Source organism: Apodemus sylvaticus, chromosome 19, assembly GCF_947179515.1.
Source record: "Apodemus sylvaticus chromosome 19, mApoSyl1.1, whole genome shotgun sequence".
Lineage (NCBI taxonomy): Eukaryota > Metazoa > Chordata > Mammalia > Rodentia > Muridae > Apodemus > Apodemus sylvaticus.
In genome coordinates, this window is record NC_067490.1 from 26,048,708 (window position 1) to 26,068,661 (window position 19,954).

At 50.1% G+C, this 19,954-nt stretch overlaps 1 protein-coding gene across 1 annotated transcript; it reads left to right on the top strand.

The window, feature by feature from the left end:
* The first annotated feature begins 282 nt into the window (after positions 1 to 282).
* Positions 283 to 19,901, top strand: Eif4ebp2 (eukaryotic translation initiation factor 4E binding protein 2). Its single transcript, XM_052164129.1, has 3 exons — positions 283 to 698; positions 13,184 to 13,369; positions 14,717 to 19,901. Exons 1-3 carry the CDS (start codon positions 554 to 556, stop codon positions 14,746 to 14,748), a joined length of 363 nt encoding a protein of 120 aa, XP_052020089.1. The 5' UTR covers positions 283 to 553; the 3' UTR covers positions 14,749 to 19,901.
* The last annotated feature ends 53 nt before the right edge of the window (positions 19,902 to 19,954 follow it).

A 19,954-nucleotide genomic window follows, 5' to 3' on the forward strand; every position in this document is an offset into this window, starting at 1 on the left:
ACACAAACACACCAACAAGTTTTCCTGCCTGTCTTTTAATTATCTACATTCAGCCTTGCTTGGACTCTATTCTGTTCTTCTGAGCTCGGCCCCGCCCCTCCAAGTCCCGCCCACCACACTCTAAGGCTCCACCCTTCACCACTTCCTTTTTCTCGGATTTCCGGGTTCACCCTCGGCTTCTAGCCTTCTTCTGCCTCAGCCCCGCCCTCAGCTAACCGCCCACTCTCCTCAGACACGCCCTCCAACGTCATGTCCGGCCTCCATATTGCCCTCCCTTTACTACCCCTTGCTCCCGCCTTCGCCCGCTTCCGGTAGTCATCGTTGCCGCTGCTGCCGCTGGTGCTCCTGCTGCTGCTGAGGCTGCAGGCGGAGGCCGGAGTACCGGGCGGCGGCGGCGGCGGCGGCGGCGGCGGCGGCAGCAGCTGGAGCAGTATCGCAGCGGGACAGCCGAGCGAGAGCGGGCGAGCTGAGAGCCGAGCGCGAGGAGCCAGAGCCGCCCGGGCCGCGTCGCCGCCGCCGCCGCTGCACAAAGCCTCGAGCCCGCGCCGGAGCCATGTCCGCGTCGGCCGGCGGTGGCCACCAGCCCAGCCAGAGCCGCGCCATCCCCACGCGCACCGTGGCCATCAGCGACGCAGCGCAGCTACCTCAGGACTACTGCACCACGCCCGGGGGGACGCTGTTCTCCACCACGCCGGGAGGTGAGCCGCGCCCGGCCTGCCCGCCATCGCGGCTGGCGCGTGGCACTGCATGCTGGACCAACAGTTTCCTCTCCGCTACCCGTACTGTGTGCTGCAGACCGTGCACTCTGAGCGGCGGGGCTTGCCTCGAGCTATCCTACGGGCTTTGGGGGAGGGAAGTCGGGGAGACGGAACTGGCGCGGAAGCGTAAGATGACTTGTCTGGCTGAGCTTAGAGTCCCGAGACCGAGGCTGGCATGCACTGTGCATGCCTCGCCCAGGAACCTCCTTTGACAGCATTGTTTACTTTGTTGGAGGAGTCGTCACAGGTTGGGGGGATTCCCGGCTCCCACAAGTGGGGCGTGTAAAATAGCTCCTTTGGTGTCCAAGAAGTTAATGGCTTAGTAGAGGCGCTGTCAGATTTCAGATCAGGGCTTTCCAGGAGTGGCTTTGGAGGTGCTTTGTCAAACAGCACACACGAGTCGGGTAGGGTTGCTTGCTCCTAGGGAAAGGATTTGTAGAGAGAGGCGAGCAAAGGGAGGTACCTGAAGTTGCTTTTCAAAAGATGGCCGGGAACTGTTTACTATCACTGGAGAATAGGGTAAAGCACGTTGACTTGGTCACGAGAGGAGGAAGCGCAAAGGTTGTTTGTCTCCTTTCTGGGCTGTTCTCTAAGAGGGAGGAGCCTGGGAAGGGTTATTTGATGCTTTTATGAAGGGAACTGACTTCTCAGAACTTTGCCTTCTTTTGGTGACCCCGGGGCTGGACTCCTGCTAGAGGGTGAAAATTTGGTTAGCAGTCCTGCCTACTCTAGATCGCCGATCAGGAGGCAGAACTCCTAACCAGTCACTTGCAGTTGGGCCTGGCCATCCTGGAATCTTGTGCAATTGGAAGGCGCAGAATAAGGGGACCTTGCCAACACCAAGAGACAGCAATCCAGATGGCTGCGTGTGGTAGTTGGGGCTGCCTGCTACCTCAGAAAGAAGGGGCAGTTTAAGGCCAGCCCTGGCTACATAATGAGTTCCAGGACAGCCTGTGCTACAGTGTTACACCCTGTCTCAAAAAAAACAAACAAAAAACCTAACCAAACAAGGAAGGGGGCAAAAAAAAAAAAAAAAAAAGCAAAGCAAACATCTAGGAGAAAAGTTGGCAGAGGATCCAGCCAGGCAGGTCTAGAGAAGAGATGGCAGAAAAGCATAAATGCCCAGAAAGATCTTCCAAATGGCCCAGGCAGAAGGGCGCTGCACTCCTTAGGGAGAGCGGGGCTTAAGAATGGGAAAGACTGTGGAAACCCGGTGAGGTGAACCACTGGAGGGGAGTGGTTTAAGTCGCTGAAGACTGCTCTCTTATTTGGTCTTTTCCAGCTTATTCTCATAAAACATTCCGGGTTTTATTCTCATTTATTCTCTCTCTCATCCCCCCCCCTCCTTCCTTTCTCTCACTTTCCTCTTGCTTTTCTTGAAACAGTGTTTCTCCATATGGTCCATACTATGTCAACCTCTTTTTGTGATCCCTATGCCCATGATCTTGCACAGTTAGCCTCCTGAGTGCTAGGATTTCTTGGTGTGTGTTAGCTGGTGTAACAAAAACGAGGAAAGCTCGTAGTCAGCCCTGGATGGAATTGTCTTCACTGGAACAGATAACTTTTAAGGATTAGTGGCCAGCACTGGCTAGGCAGAGGCAGCTTGATCTCTAGGAGTCAAGGCTAGCCCATTGTACATAATGAGCTTCAGGACAGCCAAGGCTGCATAGTAAGAGCACGTCTCAAAACATATATATTTTATATATATAAATAAACATATTTTCATTATAAATTTTTATATATTAAATATGTATATTTATATTTTAATGAGTCAGAGAGAGATTTGTAATATACTCCAGAGTTCTTTGTGGTATTGGTCAGTAAAGGGCCCATGCTTCTAGCAGCTCAGTGCACACATGACAGTAACAGGTGCACTTAGCTCTAATTTACTTGGTGGAGGAACCAAACTTTTTAACTGTACATTAATCTTGTTCTCCTGAGAGAGGCTCTAGAGAGGGAAGGCTCTGTGGATATATTTCAAATGCCAAGCTGCTGTGCTTTCAAAAGTAGGAAAGGCACGTAATAGGTGAGCCTTGCTTTAAAGATAGAAGCTGCTTCTGAGAGGCTTGGGAAGGTCTGCTGGAAATACTCATCCATTTACCCTTCTACTACAGAGTCGCCGCGCCTGCCTCTACAGAGCTTCTTTTTTGTTTGTTTGTTTGCTTGTTTTGGGGGGGGGTTGTTTGTTTGTTTTGGTTTTTCGAGACAGGTTTCTCTGTGTTGCCCTGGCTGTCCTGGAACTTACTTTGTAGACCAGGCTGGCCTCGAATTCAGAAATCCTCCTGCTTCTGCCTCCCAAGTGCTGAGGTTAAAGCATGTGCCCCCACTGCCTGGCCTCTGCAGAGCTTCTACACATAGTTGTTTGTTTTGGAGGTAGGGTCTCACTGTGCCTGGAACTCACCGAGATGCCCCTGCCTCTGCCTCCTGAGCAGCGTCATTAAAGGCCACCGTGCCTAGCAAGCAGTCTTTGGATTTTGATGAGGAGGGCTGCTTCCTGATTGTAAGGAGATGGCACTGTAAGGGTTGGGGCTGAGCTGTGTTCTTGAGACAGGGTCTCCTTGTGTATCCCTGACCAGCTTCAAACTGAGCGGTCCACCTGCCTCTGCCTCTCTGGCGCTGGATTTTAAAAGATGACCACTGTGGCACGCTAGGCAGTCTTTATAGCATTTAGCTCGGTGGTGGTTAGAGATGTATAGTGCTTACTGACTTTTTCCCCCTTTGGAGTGATTTTTAAGGTGGCCTTTATTGGGGCTAGAGAGAGGGGGCTTGGCAGCTAAGAACGTGCCTGCTAATATTGTGGAAGACCTGAGTTCAGTTCCCAGCATCCACCCTGGGCAGCCTATAACTCCAGGAGATCTGAAATTCTTATCTTGCCTACACCAGCATCTGCACACGTGACATGTATCACACAGGTGTATGCTCATTGGAAAAAAAAGACTATTACTGGTATTGAGGTGTATGTATGTATGAGCATATGTGCGTGCACTTGTGTGCCGGCTTGCCAGTGGAGGTCAGAGAGCAACTTGATTTCCTAATTCTGGGGTTTCTGGGATCAAACTCAGGTCATCAGACTTGTGTGGTGAACACTTTTACCTCTGAGTCGTCCCAGTGCTTCCTGCTTGGGAACTTTTCTGCCCTCTGATGCTTTATCTCCCTTCCTCTCACCAAGTCATTTTATCTCAGTGGTTGATGAGGTCTTTAGTGGATTTTGTGGCCAGCACTTCACAGGAGACAAGACAGCAGACCTAGTCCGTTCTGTAGACAAAGAAAGGATCAAGAATTCAAAGCCAGCTTGAATAGATAGAGTTAGGCCAACCTGGGCTACATGACGCCCTGTCTTCAAAAGGTGTAGCCCTTGCTCTGCATGGGCTCCGGATCTTGATTTGGAAGAGATGGAGGCCGCAGGTAGGATTTGACCTGTCGTTCCGGAATTGGAACCACATAGCCGAGTGACTGACTTGAATTTCAGACCTGAAGACCTCAGGCTTGGCTCCGGAGTCTCTTTAATGAGAAGGGAAAGGAGTGTGTTTTCTGCCTGAGCGACTGAAATCTGAAGTGCCACACCCTCGGGGACCTTTCCTGGATCACATTCGATTGGCCGAATGCCTTGTAAGATTGGCCTTGGTGGGGCAAGACCCCTTTATTCGGTGGAGAGCCGTAGTAACCAAGCCCACCGGGAGGGTTTCTTAAAATTTCCCTCTGCAGTCTGAAAATGTGAGCTGCGCTGACTGGCTGAGGCAATTTGAACCGCTTTTGCTGGGGTAAGGGGACCCTGCTCATTATTGAGGACTAGAAAGTTCGCTTCATTTTCTACTGTCTACTCACGGAGCAATGGGTAGTGTTGGTTCATTCAGTTGAAGCTGCCGCCGCCACCGCCTTCACTCACGGAAGGTAAGCTTGTTCCCGTTGAGTTTTTTGTATACCAGTCGGGATAGCTGGAGAACCCTAAGGAGTTGACCTTATAATTAAATGACCCTGAGACCAGAGAAGTTAACTCCTTAGCATTGCCAGCCAATTGATGTCAGCGAGTAGCTTCAGATTCAGTAGTCCTTATGACTGCCTAGTTTCTTCCTCCACTGTCTTAGATGCTTAACTTCCTGAGTAAGGAAGTTGGCAGACCTTTTGAGACATCTCTACCTCTGGAATGCTGGCTGGCGCCATCTTCCTCTGGGGAATAAGCAGAGCTATAGTGACCCATTTTAGCCTTCCTCTTTGCTCTGCTCCCTGATCACATTCCTGCTATGGGAAAGAACACTGCACCTAGGAGCAGAGTGCCACCATTAGTTACCTGAGGACCGTTGGAAGAATCTAGAAATAAATGAGGCCTGAAGGAGGGAAACCATTCCCCTTTAGACTGAAGTGAGCTGCGTCAGAAGCCTAAGGAGACCTGCTTTCTCAGCTGATCTTTGTTGGAGGAATGGCAGTGCTCTGTAGCTTCAGGGAAGAAGGCCGGTTTCTCAGTCGTTTGGCCTATTTATTCTGAGCTAACAAAATGTCTTTAGCTTCAGTTCTCTTCTCTTTCTTGTGTGTGTCCTGTGGACCCATGCAGAGGCCAGAGAAAAACATTACTTCCTCCCTGCCTATCCCCATTAGATGTGATCTGTCGCTGAACCTTGCGTGAGCTTTGGTGGTTTGGGCTAGGCTAACTAGGCAGCACATTCTAGCAACTGACACCTCCCACCCCTGCAAAAAAAAAAAAAATTAAAATGCAGCCAAGCCCTGGGGATAGAGGTCATCCAGAGCCACGGCCAGCTTTTCCGTGGGTGCTGGGTTCTGAACCCAGATCCTCGCACTTAGCTGTCATTCCCTGGGATACCTCAGTTCTTTAACTTGGGCCCTTAGCCACAGCCAGTCATGATCATAAGTGGGAGATGCACATCACCTTGCTTTGCCTCGCCATCAGGGGAAATGGCAACTTCTTGCTTCGCTAACACTGAGTGGCATTCCACAGCCTCGGCTGTGTGCTCACCTGCCGGGCGGGCTGTCTGTCTGTCCTGCTGGATGGCTTACAAGCCTAGGGAAGGCTGAGGTCATTTCTTACCAAGGCAACACGAAGGAAGCCCCTCCTCTGCCAGCCAGCTGTCCAATCAGCAGAGACCTTTCCAGGACTGTCCTGGCGTCCTAAAGGCAGCCTCACAGAGGGATTTTGTATAGTTGTGAAATCTGTAGGCTTAGTAGTTGATGTGTGGAAAGCCTTACAGAGCAGACAGGAAAGTTTCAGTAGAAGGCTGCTCCCCATCTGGTGAGCGGGAGGAAGGAGCTGGGACCCTGGTGAGTTCACTGCTGAGTGGCTGAGCTTTCTGGCTTCAAGTCTTTAGAGAGAGCAGATGCCTGTGGTGAGTTTTTGCCTCTCTGTTTATAGGACCTAGGTTCTGTTGAGACTTGTAGGTGAGAATGGCACTTGTCTTTGTGCTTTTGGTTTGTGTGTGTGTTGTTTTTTTTTTTTTTTATTGGATGATTTCAGTGTGTGTGTGTGTGTGTCTGTCTGTCTGTCTGGCCTCAAACTCAGATCTGCCTGCCCCTGCCTCCTGACTGCTAGGGTGAAAGGTGTGTGCTGCCTAAAACCCTTTGTATTCTTTACCTGCCTGCAGTGGGCTTGCCTGTAATTGCAGCACTGGGGGCCTGAGGTCGGCAAGTCACCGACAGTGAGGCAAAGGCCTACTCTTATCAGGTGTCAATCAACAGCTGCCCATCCTGAGTGCGCTTAGCTAGAGAGAGAGAGAGAGTACTTCAGGGATTTGGTGGCTATGCAAAGTAAATGTTATTTGGCCACCACCAGTCTCCCAGGAGCTTCTGGCTTAGGCAGCTGTTAGTTTTCTTTGGTTTGTCAGCCACAGAACTTTCTAGAGTCTGTTCATTGAGGGCCTCTATGAATAACAAATGTCTGTTAAAACGTTTTCCTCTGTGCTCTCTGGTGCAGGCAGACAGAGCTTCCCAAGCTTGGGGGATTGGCTCCACTAGTCCCTCACACAGTTCTCCGTCTTCTGTTATAAAGGGGTGGGGAGGCCTAGTCTTCTGAGTGCATTAAAGTCACTGGCTGCCTGTTGTCTGTTTCTGGTTTCTTGGCCAGAACTTAACAGCTAAAGATACGGAGGGCTGGAGGGAGGGCCCAGTGGTTGAGAACATGCAGAGAGCTGGAGTTTGGTTTCCAGAACCCACATCAGGCCCCTAACAGCTGCCTGTAACTCCAGTTCCGAGAGGCAGCGCCTCCTGGCTTCCTGGGCACCTGCACTCTTGTATGCAAATGCAGAATTAAAGATGAAAAATAAATCTTTTTTGGATTTGGTTTTTTCAAGACAGGATTTCTCTGTGTAGCCCTGGCTGTCCTGGAGCTCACTCTGTAGACCAGGCTGGCCTCGAACTCAGAAATCTGCCTGCCTCTGCCTCCCAGAGTGCTGGCATTACAGGCGTGCGCCACCACTGCCTGGAGAAAAATACATCTTAAAAAATAGGATTCCCATAGACTAGCAAGGCTGCTAGGCAAGTGCTGGGTTGTTAATCTCTTTTGTTTTGTTTTGTTTCATACAGTCCGACTGTAGGCTGGCTGGCCTGAACTCCACTCTGGAGATCAGGTGCTGGGATTAAAGGAATGTGGCATCACACTCAGCCGGGTTTCCTTATTTTTAACTCTTTTTCTTCTTTTGTTAATTATGCATATATAAATTATTGGGGTGTGTGCTGGGGTGCTTGACCTTTAGAAGTCATTCTGTCCTACTGTGAGGGCTAGGGAGCTTAATTAAGGTTTATGAGCTCAGGGCTTTTACCCCCCCCCCCCCAGCCACCTTGGGTGGCATCTTTTAAATGCCTTTGCCCGCCTGCCTCCCTATGCTGGAGCGGTGTTGGGGTGTTGTGGTTGAGAGCATGCCCAGCAGGGGCTGTGCTCACTGCCCTCAACTTACCCACCATTCAGCTGAGCTTGAAGGACCCTTCTAGTGGTCTCCGCTGCCCGCCCTGCCCTGGCAGTGTTAGTCCTGTTCTGTGTAGCTTCTGGAACACGAGCACAGCTTCTCTTTTGTGTTAGCCTTGCTCATGCTAAAATGAGCAAGGCTCTCCACCCAGTTAGTCTGCAGTCACCACTGCACTCCTACAACTCCCAAGTGTGCTAGGCAGGCTGCTGTGAGTTCAAGGCCAGCCCAAGGTACGGGGTGAGACCCTGTTTCCACACATTCAAAAAGTATGTCTTCAAGTTAATGTGTGTCAAGGACATGATTATTGTCTTTGCTTCTTTACAGTAAAAACAGATATATCCATTGGGAACTAAAGGAATTGTTTTCCTAGCAATTAACATTTTTTTTTAAGAGTAGGTGGCTCTTTGGAACAGTCACGTGCTTGCTAATCACTATGCTGCTTATTTTTTTGTATTTCACAGTGAAGGTAATACCAAATAAATACATTTTCACCTACAGTCATTTAAAATTCGATAATTTGGTTTGGCAAGGTAATAATTTGGCTCAGCAAGTACAACTAAATAAAATTGGTCAAGACTTGTGCTACAGGATGTTGGGTGGCTGATGAGGTGGCACAGTGGGAGTGGGGAGGGCTTGCTGCCAGCCTGGAGCCTCATCCCCAGGATGCAGGAGAGGGGGGGAGAGAGAGAGCATCCAGATGTCAGCCACTCATGACTTATCCTTGAAAATGTTTTCAGTCTTGTTCTAATGACCAGTAAATCTTTGTTTGGGGGGGGGGGCAGACTCCTCCAGGTTGCCCTCTGCACATGTCCGTGTTGGGCCGGGCAGTGGTGGTGCACGCCTGTAATCCCAGCACTCTGGGAGGCAGAGGCAGGTGGATTTCTGAGTTCGAGGCCAGCCTGGTCTACAGAGTGAGTTCCAGGACAGCCAGGGCTACACAGAGAAACCCTTTCTGGGGGGGGGGGGGGGGGGAAACAAATAAAAAAAATAATAATAATGTTGGAAGAAATTCAAGACAACCTAAGTACATGGAGAGGCACTTACCGTGGATAGATCAATCGATTGATCAAGTGATCCAATCAGGAGACGATGCACACAGACTTGCGGGACCGTCATCTCCTGGTTTCTAAACTGGTGATTTACATTTACATGTGTAACAATGGGAAGGAATGGAGAGGCCAGAAGTAGTGTGCCTGCCCACACACACACAAGCACAAACACAACACACATGCATGCACATGACTTACAAACACACACACTCACTCTCCACTACAGCTGCCAGAGCAATTCAAATGGTGCCTATGGTGTGTGTGTCCACACACAGAAGCCGAGTTTGGACCCACAGTTCACAGGTAAAGTTCCTAGAAAAGCAAGCAACAGAGCGAGCTCATGATCTTGGATTAAGTCATTTCTTAGACTTGATATCAAAAGCACAAGCAGAACAGCCAATGTAAATTGGCTCTCGTCACACAAAAATACCAGGGCCTTAAGTAGTGGCACATATGAGTCCAGCATTCAGACCTGGGGCAGGGTCATGGTGGTTACTGTAAGTCCTGGGACAGTCAGGAATTTAGAAACTTTTTTTATAAAATTCTCTTTATAGGGCTGGAAAGATGGCTCAGTGGTCAAGAGAACTGACTGCTCTCCCAGAGGTTCTGAGTTCAATTCCCAGCAAACACATGGTGACTCAAAACCATAATGGGATCTGATGCCCTCTTCTGGTGTGCCTGAAGACAGCTACAGTACTCATACATAAAATAAACCTTTTAAAAAAATTCTCTTTATGCCCTAAAGACTGACATCCCATAACACATACACACGCCCCTGGGTTCAATCCTCAGGACTTGGGGAAGGAGAGAGGTCAGAGAAAGTAGAGAGCCATCAAGGGGACATGGAGATAGATATGTAAACAAAGTGTGTGTGTGTTTATATTCAGACTATAAAGAATAAGCTGGAGATTTCAGTCCTCACCTGTGTGTGTGTGTGTGTGTGTGTGTAAAGGATGGTTAAAATACAGTAAAAAGTTAGCTCTGAAACCTTTCTCCAAAGCTTTGTGCATTGGGAAAACCAGTAAGCACATGAGGAGCAGGGCTGGCGTAGCTATGGGGGGTGGGGGGAGGCAGAGTCAGTCAGGACGGGGAAGCGGCTTCATGTCAGCTAGTGTGGCCATCAAGGAAGAGCCCTAACAGTGTCGCCTGCATGCCTTCACACTGCTGACGGGAGTGTGGAGTCTGAGGTCATTTGGAAAAGAGCAGTTCTGCAACAGGTTAGCATGTGACTGGACCATTCCATAGTGGGGCGGGGCGTGCTCCAGGAGAATGACTGTCCACACCATAACCTGCACGTGGATACCTAGATCTTAAGGCAGTGTCATTCCTGATGGTTACGGTGATGCAGCTGCCGTTTGTCAGTCAGCTGCTGAGATTGACAGATGTGGAGCACACGTTACCTGCGTCTCCCCCGCCCAGGGGTAGGTTTCGGAAGGTGCTCCCGGTGCTGGAGACTGCTGGGAGTAGTAGACCCTGCTGCTGCTTTCCTCCACCCTTCCCTGTGCTGAGCGAGCCTCATCTGTAAGGTGAACCTCAGAAAAGGAAGGACCTCTATCCTGTCATTTATATGAATATAATGATAGCAGCACATTAGATTATTGTGTAGCCATAGTTAGAAGACAGGATTTGAATGTACTATCAAGAAATTTTGGTGATCTCCAACAAACCGGATGATCTAAGTTTAATCCCTGGGTCCCACATGGTAGAAGAGAACAGAAAAGACCCCTGACGGGATGGAAAGATGGCTCAGAGGTTAATTAAGAGCACTCACTGGCTGCTCTTCCAGAGGTCCTGAGCTCAGTTGCCAGCAACCATGAGGTGGCTCACAACCATCCATAACGGAATCAATGCCCTCTTCTAGTCTGCAGGCGTACGTGCAAGCAGACTGCTGTATACGTAATAAATTAATACATCTTAGAGAGAGAGAGAGAGAGAGAGAGAGAGAGAGAGAGAGAGAGAAGACCAGACCCCTGGCATATACGTACCTTTTCATGTATGTGTGTGTGTGTACACACATTCTATCATTAAAAAAAATTTGGGGCTGGGTGTCAAGTGCTTACCTGTAATGCCAGCATTTAGAAGGCTGAGGCAGGGGGACACGTGAGTTTACGGCCAGCGGGGCTGTATAGGGAGGTTCTGTCTCACAAAATAAAATGATATGGTGGCCGGGTAGCTAACTGAGCAGTTAAGATGCTTGCTGTTCTTGGAGAGGACGCAGATTCAGTGCCCATCACTTATGTGGCAGCTCACAACCATCCATAGGCACACACACACACACACACACACACACACACACTTACATATGATACATACATGTAGGCAAAACATGCCTACCGCACCAGGCTTCGTTTATTGACTTTTTGAGACAAAGTTGGTCTGAAACATACATGTAGCCCAGGGGGTTGACCTCATACCGGTAGCAATTCTCCTGCCCCCCAGCCCCACCCCCAACAGTTCTGACAGACTGTGAATTCTAACTCTAGTTCTGAGCTACCAATTCCATTTCCTTAGGGCATAGCTCTTAGGTGAGATGGGTGGACTCTGTAGAAATGCTGTTTTTAATTTTTTGAGGACCATTCATTCATCCATCCCATTTTCTATAATGCACCAGCAATACATCACCCTTCTTACCCTGGCCAGCTCTGCTCTCTTGTGGTATTGATTTGTATTTCTCTGAAAATTTGGTGATGTTGTGCCCCTCTTAACGTGCCTGTTGCAACTTGAGTTGGGAACTTCTGGGTGTGTATTTCTTTGTTTTTAGCAGGAGATACTGAGATAGGTCTCATGCTGTAGTCCAGGCTGGCCTGGAACTCTCAGCAGTTCCTGCCCTAGTCTCAAGTTGAAAGATTATCAGCACAACTTGTAAGAGCAGCAGGCTTTCCTGCTTCCGTCAGGTAACATGGACCCTGTGTAACATGTAGTTGATAGAACCTTAGGTGACTGACCGCATGTGGGGTGTTTGGTTTACTGCCTGTTATTTATTTTATGTGTCATCGGCGCATATTTGCCATCATGTGTGCAGAGGTCAAAGGACAACTTTCGGGGCTGGAGAGATGGCTGAGGGCTTTGAGAGCACTGGCAGCTAGCTCTTCAGGAGGACCGGGTTCCGTGTCCAGGTGGTTCATAGCCTCAGTGGGTACAGTGCTGGGACAGGACATCCAGCGCTTCTTGACCTCTTGGTTCATGCAGCGCACACACACATACACAGATAAAGCACTCACATGTAAATTAACAATAAATCCCCTTTTTAAAGAGGACAGATTTTTGGACTCCCCAGGCTCCTCCCAACATGAGACCCTGCTATTGAACTCAGACGGCCGGACTTGGCAGCAAGCGCCTGCCTCCACCTGCTAAGCCAGCCTTCAGGTCCGTATTTGAAAGAATATGGTGTTTTGTCTCTCTAGGGAGGAGGTCATCCCCAAGCTTTTTGGATAGCCTTTAACAGGAGGTAATTATTTACTTTTTCACATACTTGTTTATTCTTGCTTATTCTTTCATTAAGAAATTTGCCTTGCTGGGCGGTGATTGTGCAGGCCTGTAATCCCAGCACTCTGGGAGGCAGAGGCAGAGGCAGGCAGGTTTCTGAGTTCGAGGCCAGCCTGGTCTACAGAGTGAGTTCCAGGACAGTCAGGGCTACACAGAGAAACCCTGTCTCGGAAAAACCAAATCCAAAAAAGAAAAAAAAAAAAAAAGAAATTTGCCTTGATGGGGGCTGGCAAGACGGCTCAACAGTTAAGAGGCATCCAGAGGACTGGGATTCAATTTCCAGACCCACATGGCATATCACAACTGTCCAACATCCTCATACAGACATACAATCAGGCAACACACCAATGTACATAAAATAAAAATAAACTATTACCAAAAAAAAACCCTCTGAGACTTAAGTTATTGATCTAGTAGAGCTAGTAGGTCAGTAGCTAAAACAAGATTTAGATCCAAAACCCCAACCCAGGTTGAATTTTTTTTTAAAGGAGGAGGAAGGAGAAAGAGAAAGGACGGACTTTGTTTTGCAGATTGAAGTCTGTGACAGGCTGGTACACAGCGGGCGGGACCTAGGGGAGGGGAGGTAATGTGTTGAGTGAATGGAAAGATGGGGGGGGCTTCCTGGAGGAAGTGGTGGGTGTTGGAGAAGCAGTAGGCGGAGCACCCGACCGGGTCATGGGGAAGAGGGAGACTCCTCTTGGCAGAGATGATGCCTTTTAAGAATTAAGTGACATTTAAAGGAATTCCTTGGTGGCCTGGCTGGTCTTTGCCTATTTGCCATTTCTCTTACCTGCATCCTGCTGACAGAGTCCCCTTCACTCTATCTGCTTCCAGAGCAGAAGTGTCAACACTGGCCTGCACCTGGTGGGTCCGCCTGAGACCGTATCTGTGCCTCTGGAGGACTGAGCCCCACAGCCAGCCAACCTTGATGGTCATTTGTTGGTGCCTTCATTTATTTGAAATTCTTCAACCTGTTTTTCAGGAACACGAATCATTTATGACCGAAAGTTTCTGTTGGACCGTCGCAATTCTCCGATGGCACAGACCCCACCTTGCCACCTTCCCAATATCCCTGGAGTCACCAGCCCTGGCGCCTTAATCGAAGACTCCAAAGTAGAAGTGAACAACTTGAACAACCTGAACAATCATGACAGGAAGCACACAGTTGGTGAGGGGCCGGGCTGGGACGGAGGGCTCTGGGGTGGGCGGGCTGTCGCTCTTCTGTAGGTTGGAGATGTTGCTTCATCAAAGCACAGCTGATGTTCCGTGTGTGACTGATGTTACCCCTAAACATGTACTGAGATGCTTCAGGATCCACCTAGCTGCTTGGGAAAAAACAACCAAATCGGGACGGAAGCCAGATTTATGCCTTCCACCCAAGCCCACAGATCTTTAAAAAAATAAAAAATAGCTGGGTGGGGGTGGCACACGCCTTTAATTCCAGCACTTGGGAGGCAGAGGCAGGTGGATTTCTGAGTTCGAGGACAGCCTGGTCTACAGAGTGAGTTCCAGGACAGCCAGGGCTACACAGAAAGACCCTGTCTCAAACAAACTAATTAATTAATTAAATATAAATAAAAAGCAAATCAGGGTGGCAGCCCAGAGGTGGGTTAGAACCAAGCCTGCAGGAGGCTTTATTTCTAGGGATCGCCCTTCCACAGACATGCTGTGCATGTTGCCCCTTGACCTCCTCGAATGAGCCAGTGTGCACATGCGCGTATACACCCTAGAGCGGAATCAGCCAGTGTGCACGTGCACGTGCGCATATACGCCCCAGGGCGGAATGAGCCAGTGTGCACATGCACGTATACACCCCAGAGTGGAATCAGAGGCCTTCTACTCCATCAGCCTTAGAAACTAGACACAACCAGGTGCTGGTGGCTCACACCTTTAATCCCAGGTGGATCTCTGAGTTTGAGGTCAGCCTAGTCCATAGAGCAAATTCCAGGACTACAGAGAAATCCTGTCTGAGAGAGAGAGAGAGAGAGAGAGAGAGACAGACAGACAGACAGACAGACAGACAGACAGACAGACAGACTGGAGTTCTTCCCAGGGTGACTGTATTAGGGAGCTGTTCGGAGTGGGTGGGTCAGGTAAGCTCCTATCTCACTCACCTTGGCTGCTGCTTTGTGCTCGCTGCAGCTCCAGTTGAGGTTTTTCTGATTTTGTCTGGTTGGCTTTTTTGAGCAGAGGTCTCACTGTTGGCCAAGCTGACAGATCAGCCTCGGCCTTGCAACAGTCTTCCCGCCTCAGTTTCCTGTGTGCCTTAGGGTGTGAGCCGCCATCACCTGCTGCAAGTGTCAGGTCACAGCCTCTCCGCACCCACCCCACCCGAAAGAAAATAAGTGAGGTGTTTAAATACTGAATTTGAGTGTTATGAATTCAGGAATAGGTGTCTGAGGCCACAGAACATGAGACAGATTAGATTTGTTTGGCCCTTTGCAGGTTGAGAAAGACGTGGTTTGCCTTGCTGTTTCTTTTTGTACTAAGCTTACATTTCTTTCCTTTTAACCAGGCGATGAGGCTCAGTTTGAAATGGACATCTGACTGCCGCAGCGTCGAAGGAGGCCGTGTGGAGCGGCCTGTGTGCACCTGACTGGGCCAGTAGGAACACAGTGTACAGAGAGGCTCCAGTCCCCCTGCCCCCTCTGGGTGCCAAATAATGGGAGATGTGCTCCATCCGACCACATCTTCCCGTCTTCTGCCCTCTGCCCAGTTAAGGTTAGGTTGACGAATAAGCCCATGGATTATTCTGTGGAGCTGACTGGTCCACAGAAGAAAGCAGTCCCCGTAGCTTACCTGGTCGTTTCCCAAGAATCTTCCTGCCCTAGTGAGACTTGCCCCAGGTCTAGGACAGGCTCTAAGCAGCACCTCTGCTTGCGGGGGTTGGGGATGAGGGAGGGTTAGTGCCCATTGCTGTTCCTGGGCTCTCCCTGTCCTTCCTGCAACCTACTGCTGATGGGGCGCTGGATGTGAGCGGTGTTTGTCCTCAGCACTGGAGCACAGCTCCTGCGCCTCTGCTGCACCCTGGGACATGTGACACTAGCGTCCCTTCTCCCTGGGAGGAAGGCTTCTGTCTTGTCTTAGGTGTGATAGCTCATCCCCCATTCCTTTACCTAATTCATTGGCACGGGTATTTTTTAAGCCCTCCTGAAGGGACCCCTCGGTGACCAGCTGGTCTTTATCTGTCTGACATTATTTCTACCTGCATCCTGCAGGCAGTCTGCCCTGACACACCCTTGACTTTTGTCTGCTCCTAGAGCAGAAGTGCCAACCCTGGCCTGCACCTGGTGAGTACAGTCTGGTCAGAACAGTCCCCTGAGAATATATCAGTGGCTTCTGAAGAGCACTGAGCCACGGTGCAGCCAGCCTAAGTCTTGGGCCCTGGTTTGAAATCCCAGTGCGCCTTAGTGAATTGGGGGTCCTACAGGTTACTGTACCTTGAGTTTAAGGTTGACTTCTTACATTTCACCCCTACTTTGGATCTGCTTCGTGCTTGGCTGCCGAGAGAAGCACGGGCTAAGACAGTGCATTCCTCCCGGTGTCTCACCCTTCTCAGTTTCCGTCCGTCCCTCCCTTCCTCCCTCCCTCTCCCCTTAAACTCTTTTCCTTCTGCTTCTTCCTCCGGCCGTTTTCCAAATCTTCATCAGAGAAGCCTCTCATGTTGATGTCTGTTAAGATCTGTCTCTCCTTATCAGAGGAGAGACCTTTTATTTTTAAGATGACAGACCTATTTTTAGATAAGTTTTCAGTACAATTTTGAACTGCAACTTTTTTAACAAAACATCTTCCAGTATTGGGAAGGTTATTTAAAAAAAAAAAAAAAAACAAAAAAAAAATCAAAACAATGTTTGTAGGCAAGTCCGCTACTGTCACTGTCCTTTGTCTCCCATAGGTCCTTCTGAGTGCTTTCCTGTCAAGTTTTGGGGGCTATCCGGAGTGTAGAATGGGTGTTTTGAAGAAAACTCCTCTCCCCATCCCCCACCCCACTCTCCTGGTACTATGGGTCCATGTGGAGGTCCCAGGAGAGACCTCTGACAGACAGGCTCATTCACCCTTCCTAAAGGAATCCAGTAAAGCAATCAGGAATGCCCTGGGAGTTTCTGGTTGTATTGGATGCCTATACTAAGCCCTCTTAGTAAGATTCCAGGTCCCCATTGGCTGGGAAAGAAAGCTGTTTGTTTTTCTTTTGAACCATGGAAAGACCCTCTTTTGTGAAGAAAGAAAGGACATCTTCAAACCTTGGTTCTGGTTTCTGCTACACAATGTGAATAGCTTGGAGTACAACCCTCTGGCTGTCTCAGGAATAAGCTTAGGGGTCTAGTGCTTGGGGATTCTTGGAGTCTCCAAGGTGATAATTACAAGAGTTTTATTTCTCTGTTAAGTGTATCTGTTGTGTTTTTAATTAAACTCCAAATTTCATTTCCTATGGAGTCTTGGAAAACTTAAGCTGTGCTGTCATTGGGCTAAGAAGCTTGCTCAGGACTTCATTCGAACCTGGGAGCTTGATTCTTCACACACTGGCGGGGCCTCCTGTGGACTCTGAATCCTGCTTGCCTGAGGACGAAGTCATGAGAGGAGCAACGCCTCCTCATTGAACAGCTGTCTGCAGCAGAGCGCTTCCTCCTGGACCTCGACTGGGAATGGATCTGAGACGTGCGCGCTGAGCAAGGAACTGTTTCCCTTTTCTCGCCATCTTGGGGAGTCTGCATGTGCACCTCCTCTTCCCTCGATCAGTGGATGTGTTCTAGTATTCTTTGGAGTGTCACCTGCATGGTGCAGGAGCCTTCCAGCCTTGGGTCCTCTGCGAGGATCCCTCGCTTCCAGGTACGAGCCTTGACTGAAGGCCGCCACCACCCATATCTTTGACCTCCATAAATTAGCATTGTAAGATAATTGCACAAGACAAGAAATAAGCTTCCAATGATGGCATCTTTGTACATGAGCCATTTTGTAGTAAGCAGAGTCCATTTCGGGGTTCACCTCTGGGTGTGTACAGAGCCTCACTGTTGGAGCCTTATGTGGAAATGTGCGATGCCTAATCTGCCAGTCCCCCCACTCCCACCCTCTCTGAGCAAGACAGGTGTTAACATCTAGTGGCCTTCTGTTCTCTGTGGTGGGGCAGCAGCCTTCACCGGAAGCACCTCCCTCACTCCTCAGCCGGGCTCTCTTTCTAAGCTCTCAGCCCTTCTGCTTTGCTGAACTAGGCACTGCCTTCTCTGGGGCAGAGGAGTGGAAAGGCTGGCAGAGTTCTAGCCTTGGCTTATGTGGTTAGCTGATGCTTGTGTAAGAAATTACCTGCAGTGGTCAGGGCTTCTCCTGGGTGGGGTTTCAGGAGCTGCCATAGCTCCCCGTTCAATTAGCGTAGGCTCTCAGGGAGGGTGTGGGTGGGGCCGCTCGCTCTCATCTGGAGCTGGAGAATTTAACTTTTTTGTGGCTTTCAGCAGGATCCCTTCCTTGGTCACACCCCATGGGTCTCTGGGGAAGATAATACTGTGCGGGAGCACCCTGCTTCCTCCTGAATGGTACTCCCAGCGGAGGTGGGAGAGGAAAGTTGCAGTGCCTTTAATTCGCCACGCCCTAAAAGGAGAAAACAGGAGATGGAGGCAGTCATAGCCACACACTAGGTGCACATTGCTATCAGAGCAGCTTTCTAGCTGGGCCAGACTGGGGTAGATGACAGACTTGTCCCTGCTTGTCTTAGGGAGAGGTGGCAGGAAGTGAAGATTCCCAGGCCTATAGCCTCAGCTGCCAGCTTCTCAAGAATGCTAGCTTTGCAGGTCTCCGAGGCAGCCTCTGTAAGCATCGCTTGCCACTTCTGTTTTCCCTTAGCCAAGAATTGACTGAAGGAATCAGGGGCGTTCTGTGGAACTACACGCACTTTCTTAACCGGGGGCAGGCTTGTCAGGCAGGTAACAGAATGTTAGATGTTAGGTTCCTGAGCTGCACAACCGGAAGCAGATCCCCTGCCCTTCTGGTGCCGCGTGAGTCCCCGTGCTTCAGGCCAGGCCGCCCACCCAGAAGCAGCTTCTCCCTAAGCCAGGAGCGCCCGAAAGCACATGTCTGGGTCCTGGTCACCTCCTGGTGCCTTGTTGGAAGTGCGCTCTTAGAGAAGCCCATGAGGTGGCTCAGCAGTGCCTCGGGTCTCCCGGGCGCCGGCTGCTTCCTGCTAGCTGGTCTCACTGTCCTCTACCAGCGGTTCCTTTGCTGTAGCCATACTCGCTTTAGTGTGTACTTGAGGTTCTAGTGGATTGCAGGTCTTTCTAACCTGAGGGGAGCAGGGGATGGCTCGGGCACTGTCTCCTGGGGCCTTCACAGTTCACTTGGGTTCTGCCGAAAGTCCAGCCATCCAGCTCGTGCACAAGGCTCCGGTGCTGGCGGCCATGTATCAGGGCTGGAACCTTCTTCCCATCTCCATCTTGAGAGTTGGCTGCTTGAGAGGGTTGTGCTATAACCCTTTCCCTCCCTCTAGAAGAAAAGCGCCTCTGGCTCCATATCGTTCTTTGATGTGTTTTCTGGACTCCGTGCCCGCGGCAGCTGTTTATTAACCTGCGAAACTCAATCACTGGTCCATCCTTACCACAGGAAGGTGGACCTTCCCGTGGAGTGGGGGAACACCGTGTCTCGGGGAGGAAGGTTCTGGCTGAACTTGGAGTAGGGAGTGGTCACCCCCAACCCCTGGCCTCTCGGCTTTCAGATCCTGTGGTTGACTCAGTCCTTCAGTGCTTAGCAGTGTTTCCTGCTCTGGTAATGTAATGGGTTTCATCGTGGTGGCTTTTTGAGGCTAGCTCACAGAAACTTGACTGAAGACTGTAAGGATGACGGACAGGTCTTCAATGTTCCATTTGACCAATCAAGATACCCTTCCCCACCCTCTGAAGCTGTAGCTTTTCATTAGGCAGGTCCTGGAACTTGGTGCCTGTTGGCAGAGCATAACTTTTCAAGTCTCCAGGTGGCCCACGGTTTCTCCCCGCTTGCCCAGCTCTTCTCGTAGCCCTGATGGCCGTTCTGTGTGCCCAGTAGAAAAAGACTACTGTGCTGAGCTCTTCCCAGCAGATGCAGACCCCTGCTGACATTGGTGAGGGTGGCATCGAGAGGCTGAGTACCTGGTAGCACGTGGCTGTGCTGGTGTCCCGACGGGAGCTCCTGCCAGGGCTTCAGGCCCAGACTCCACAAGGTCAGCACAGACTACCTACTCTTGCCTCTCTACTCCCCCTTCCTCTCTGTTTCAGTCTTTTGAAAACTGCCCAGCCCTGACCTGGTGGTTATGACTGGAGAACAGGGCAGTGGGGACCACCCGGGCTCACACCAATGCCTTTGTTCCACTTAATGGCTGTGGGCCAGCTCCAGCAATCCTTAAGGTGACTTGAAGAGCCTCTAAGGACTTCGGTCCCCAGTTGTCCATTTAAGCATCTTCGTGTTTTCTGATTCCCCTTCCCTGCTCGCTGCTGCAGTCCCAGCTGTGCGGGCGTGGGATGGGGTGTCGGAGGTTGTCAGCATTGCCCTGCTTCCCCTTTGTTCCTCTGGTGTGCTATCCCCACCCCCTCAGTCACTGTCAGCAATGCCGTCCTAAGACCATGTGTGATTCCATGGCCAATTTGTTTTCACTGTCCTGCCAAACAAGCAGGTGTTTGGAACTAGGGAAAGAAAATCCTCGCCAACGGTTGCTGTTACAGTTAAATAAAGACTTTGAATACTGACTTGGTGGTGGTTTGTGGTGTTGGGCATTGGAGCCTACAGTTCTCATGTACTA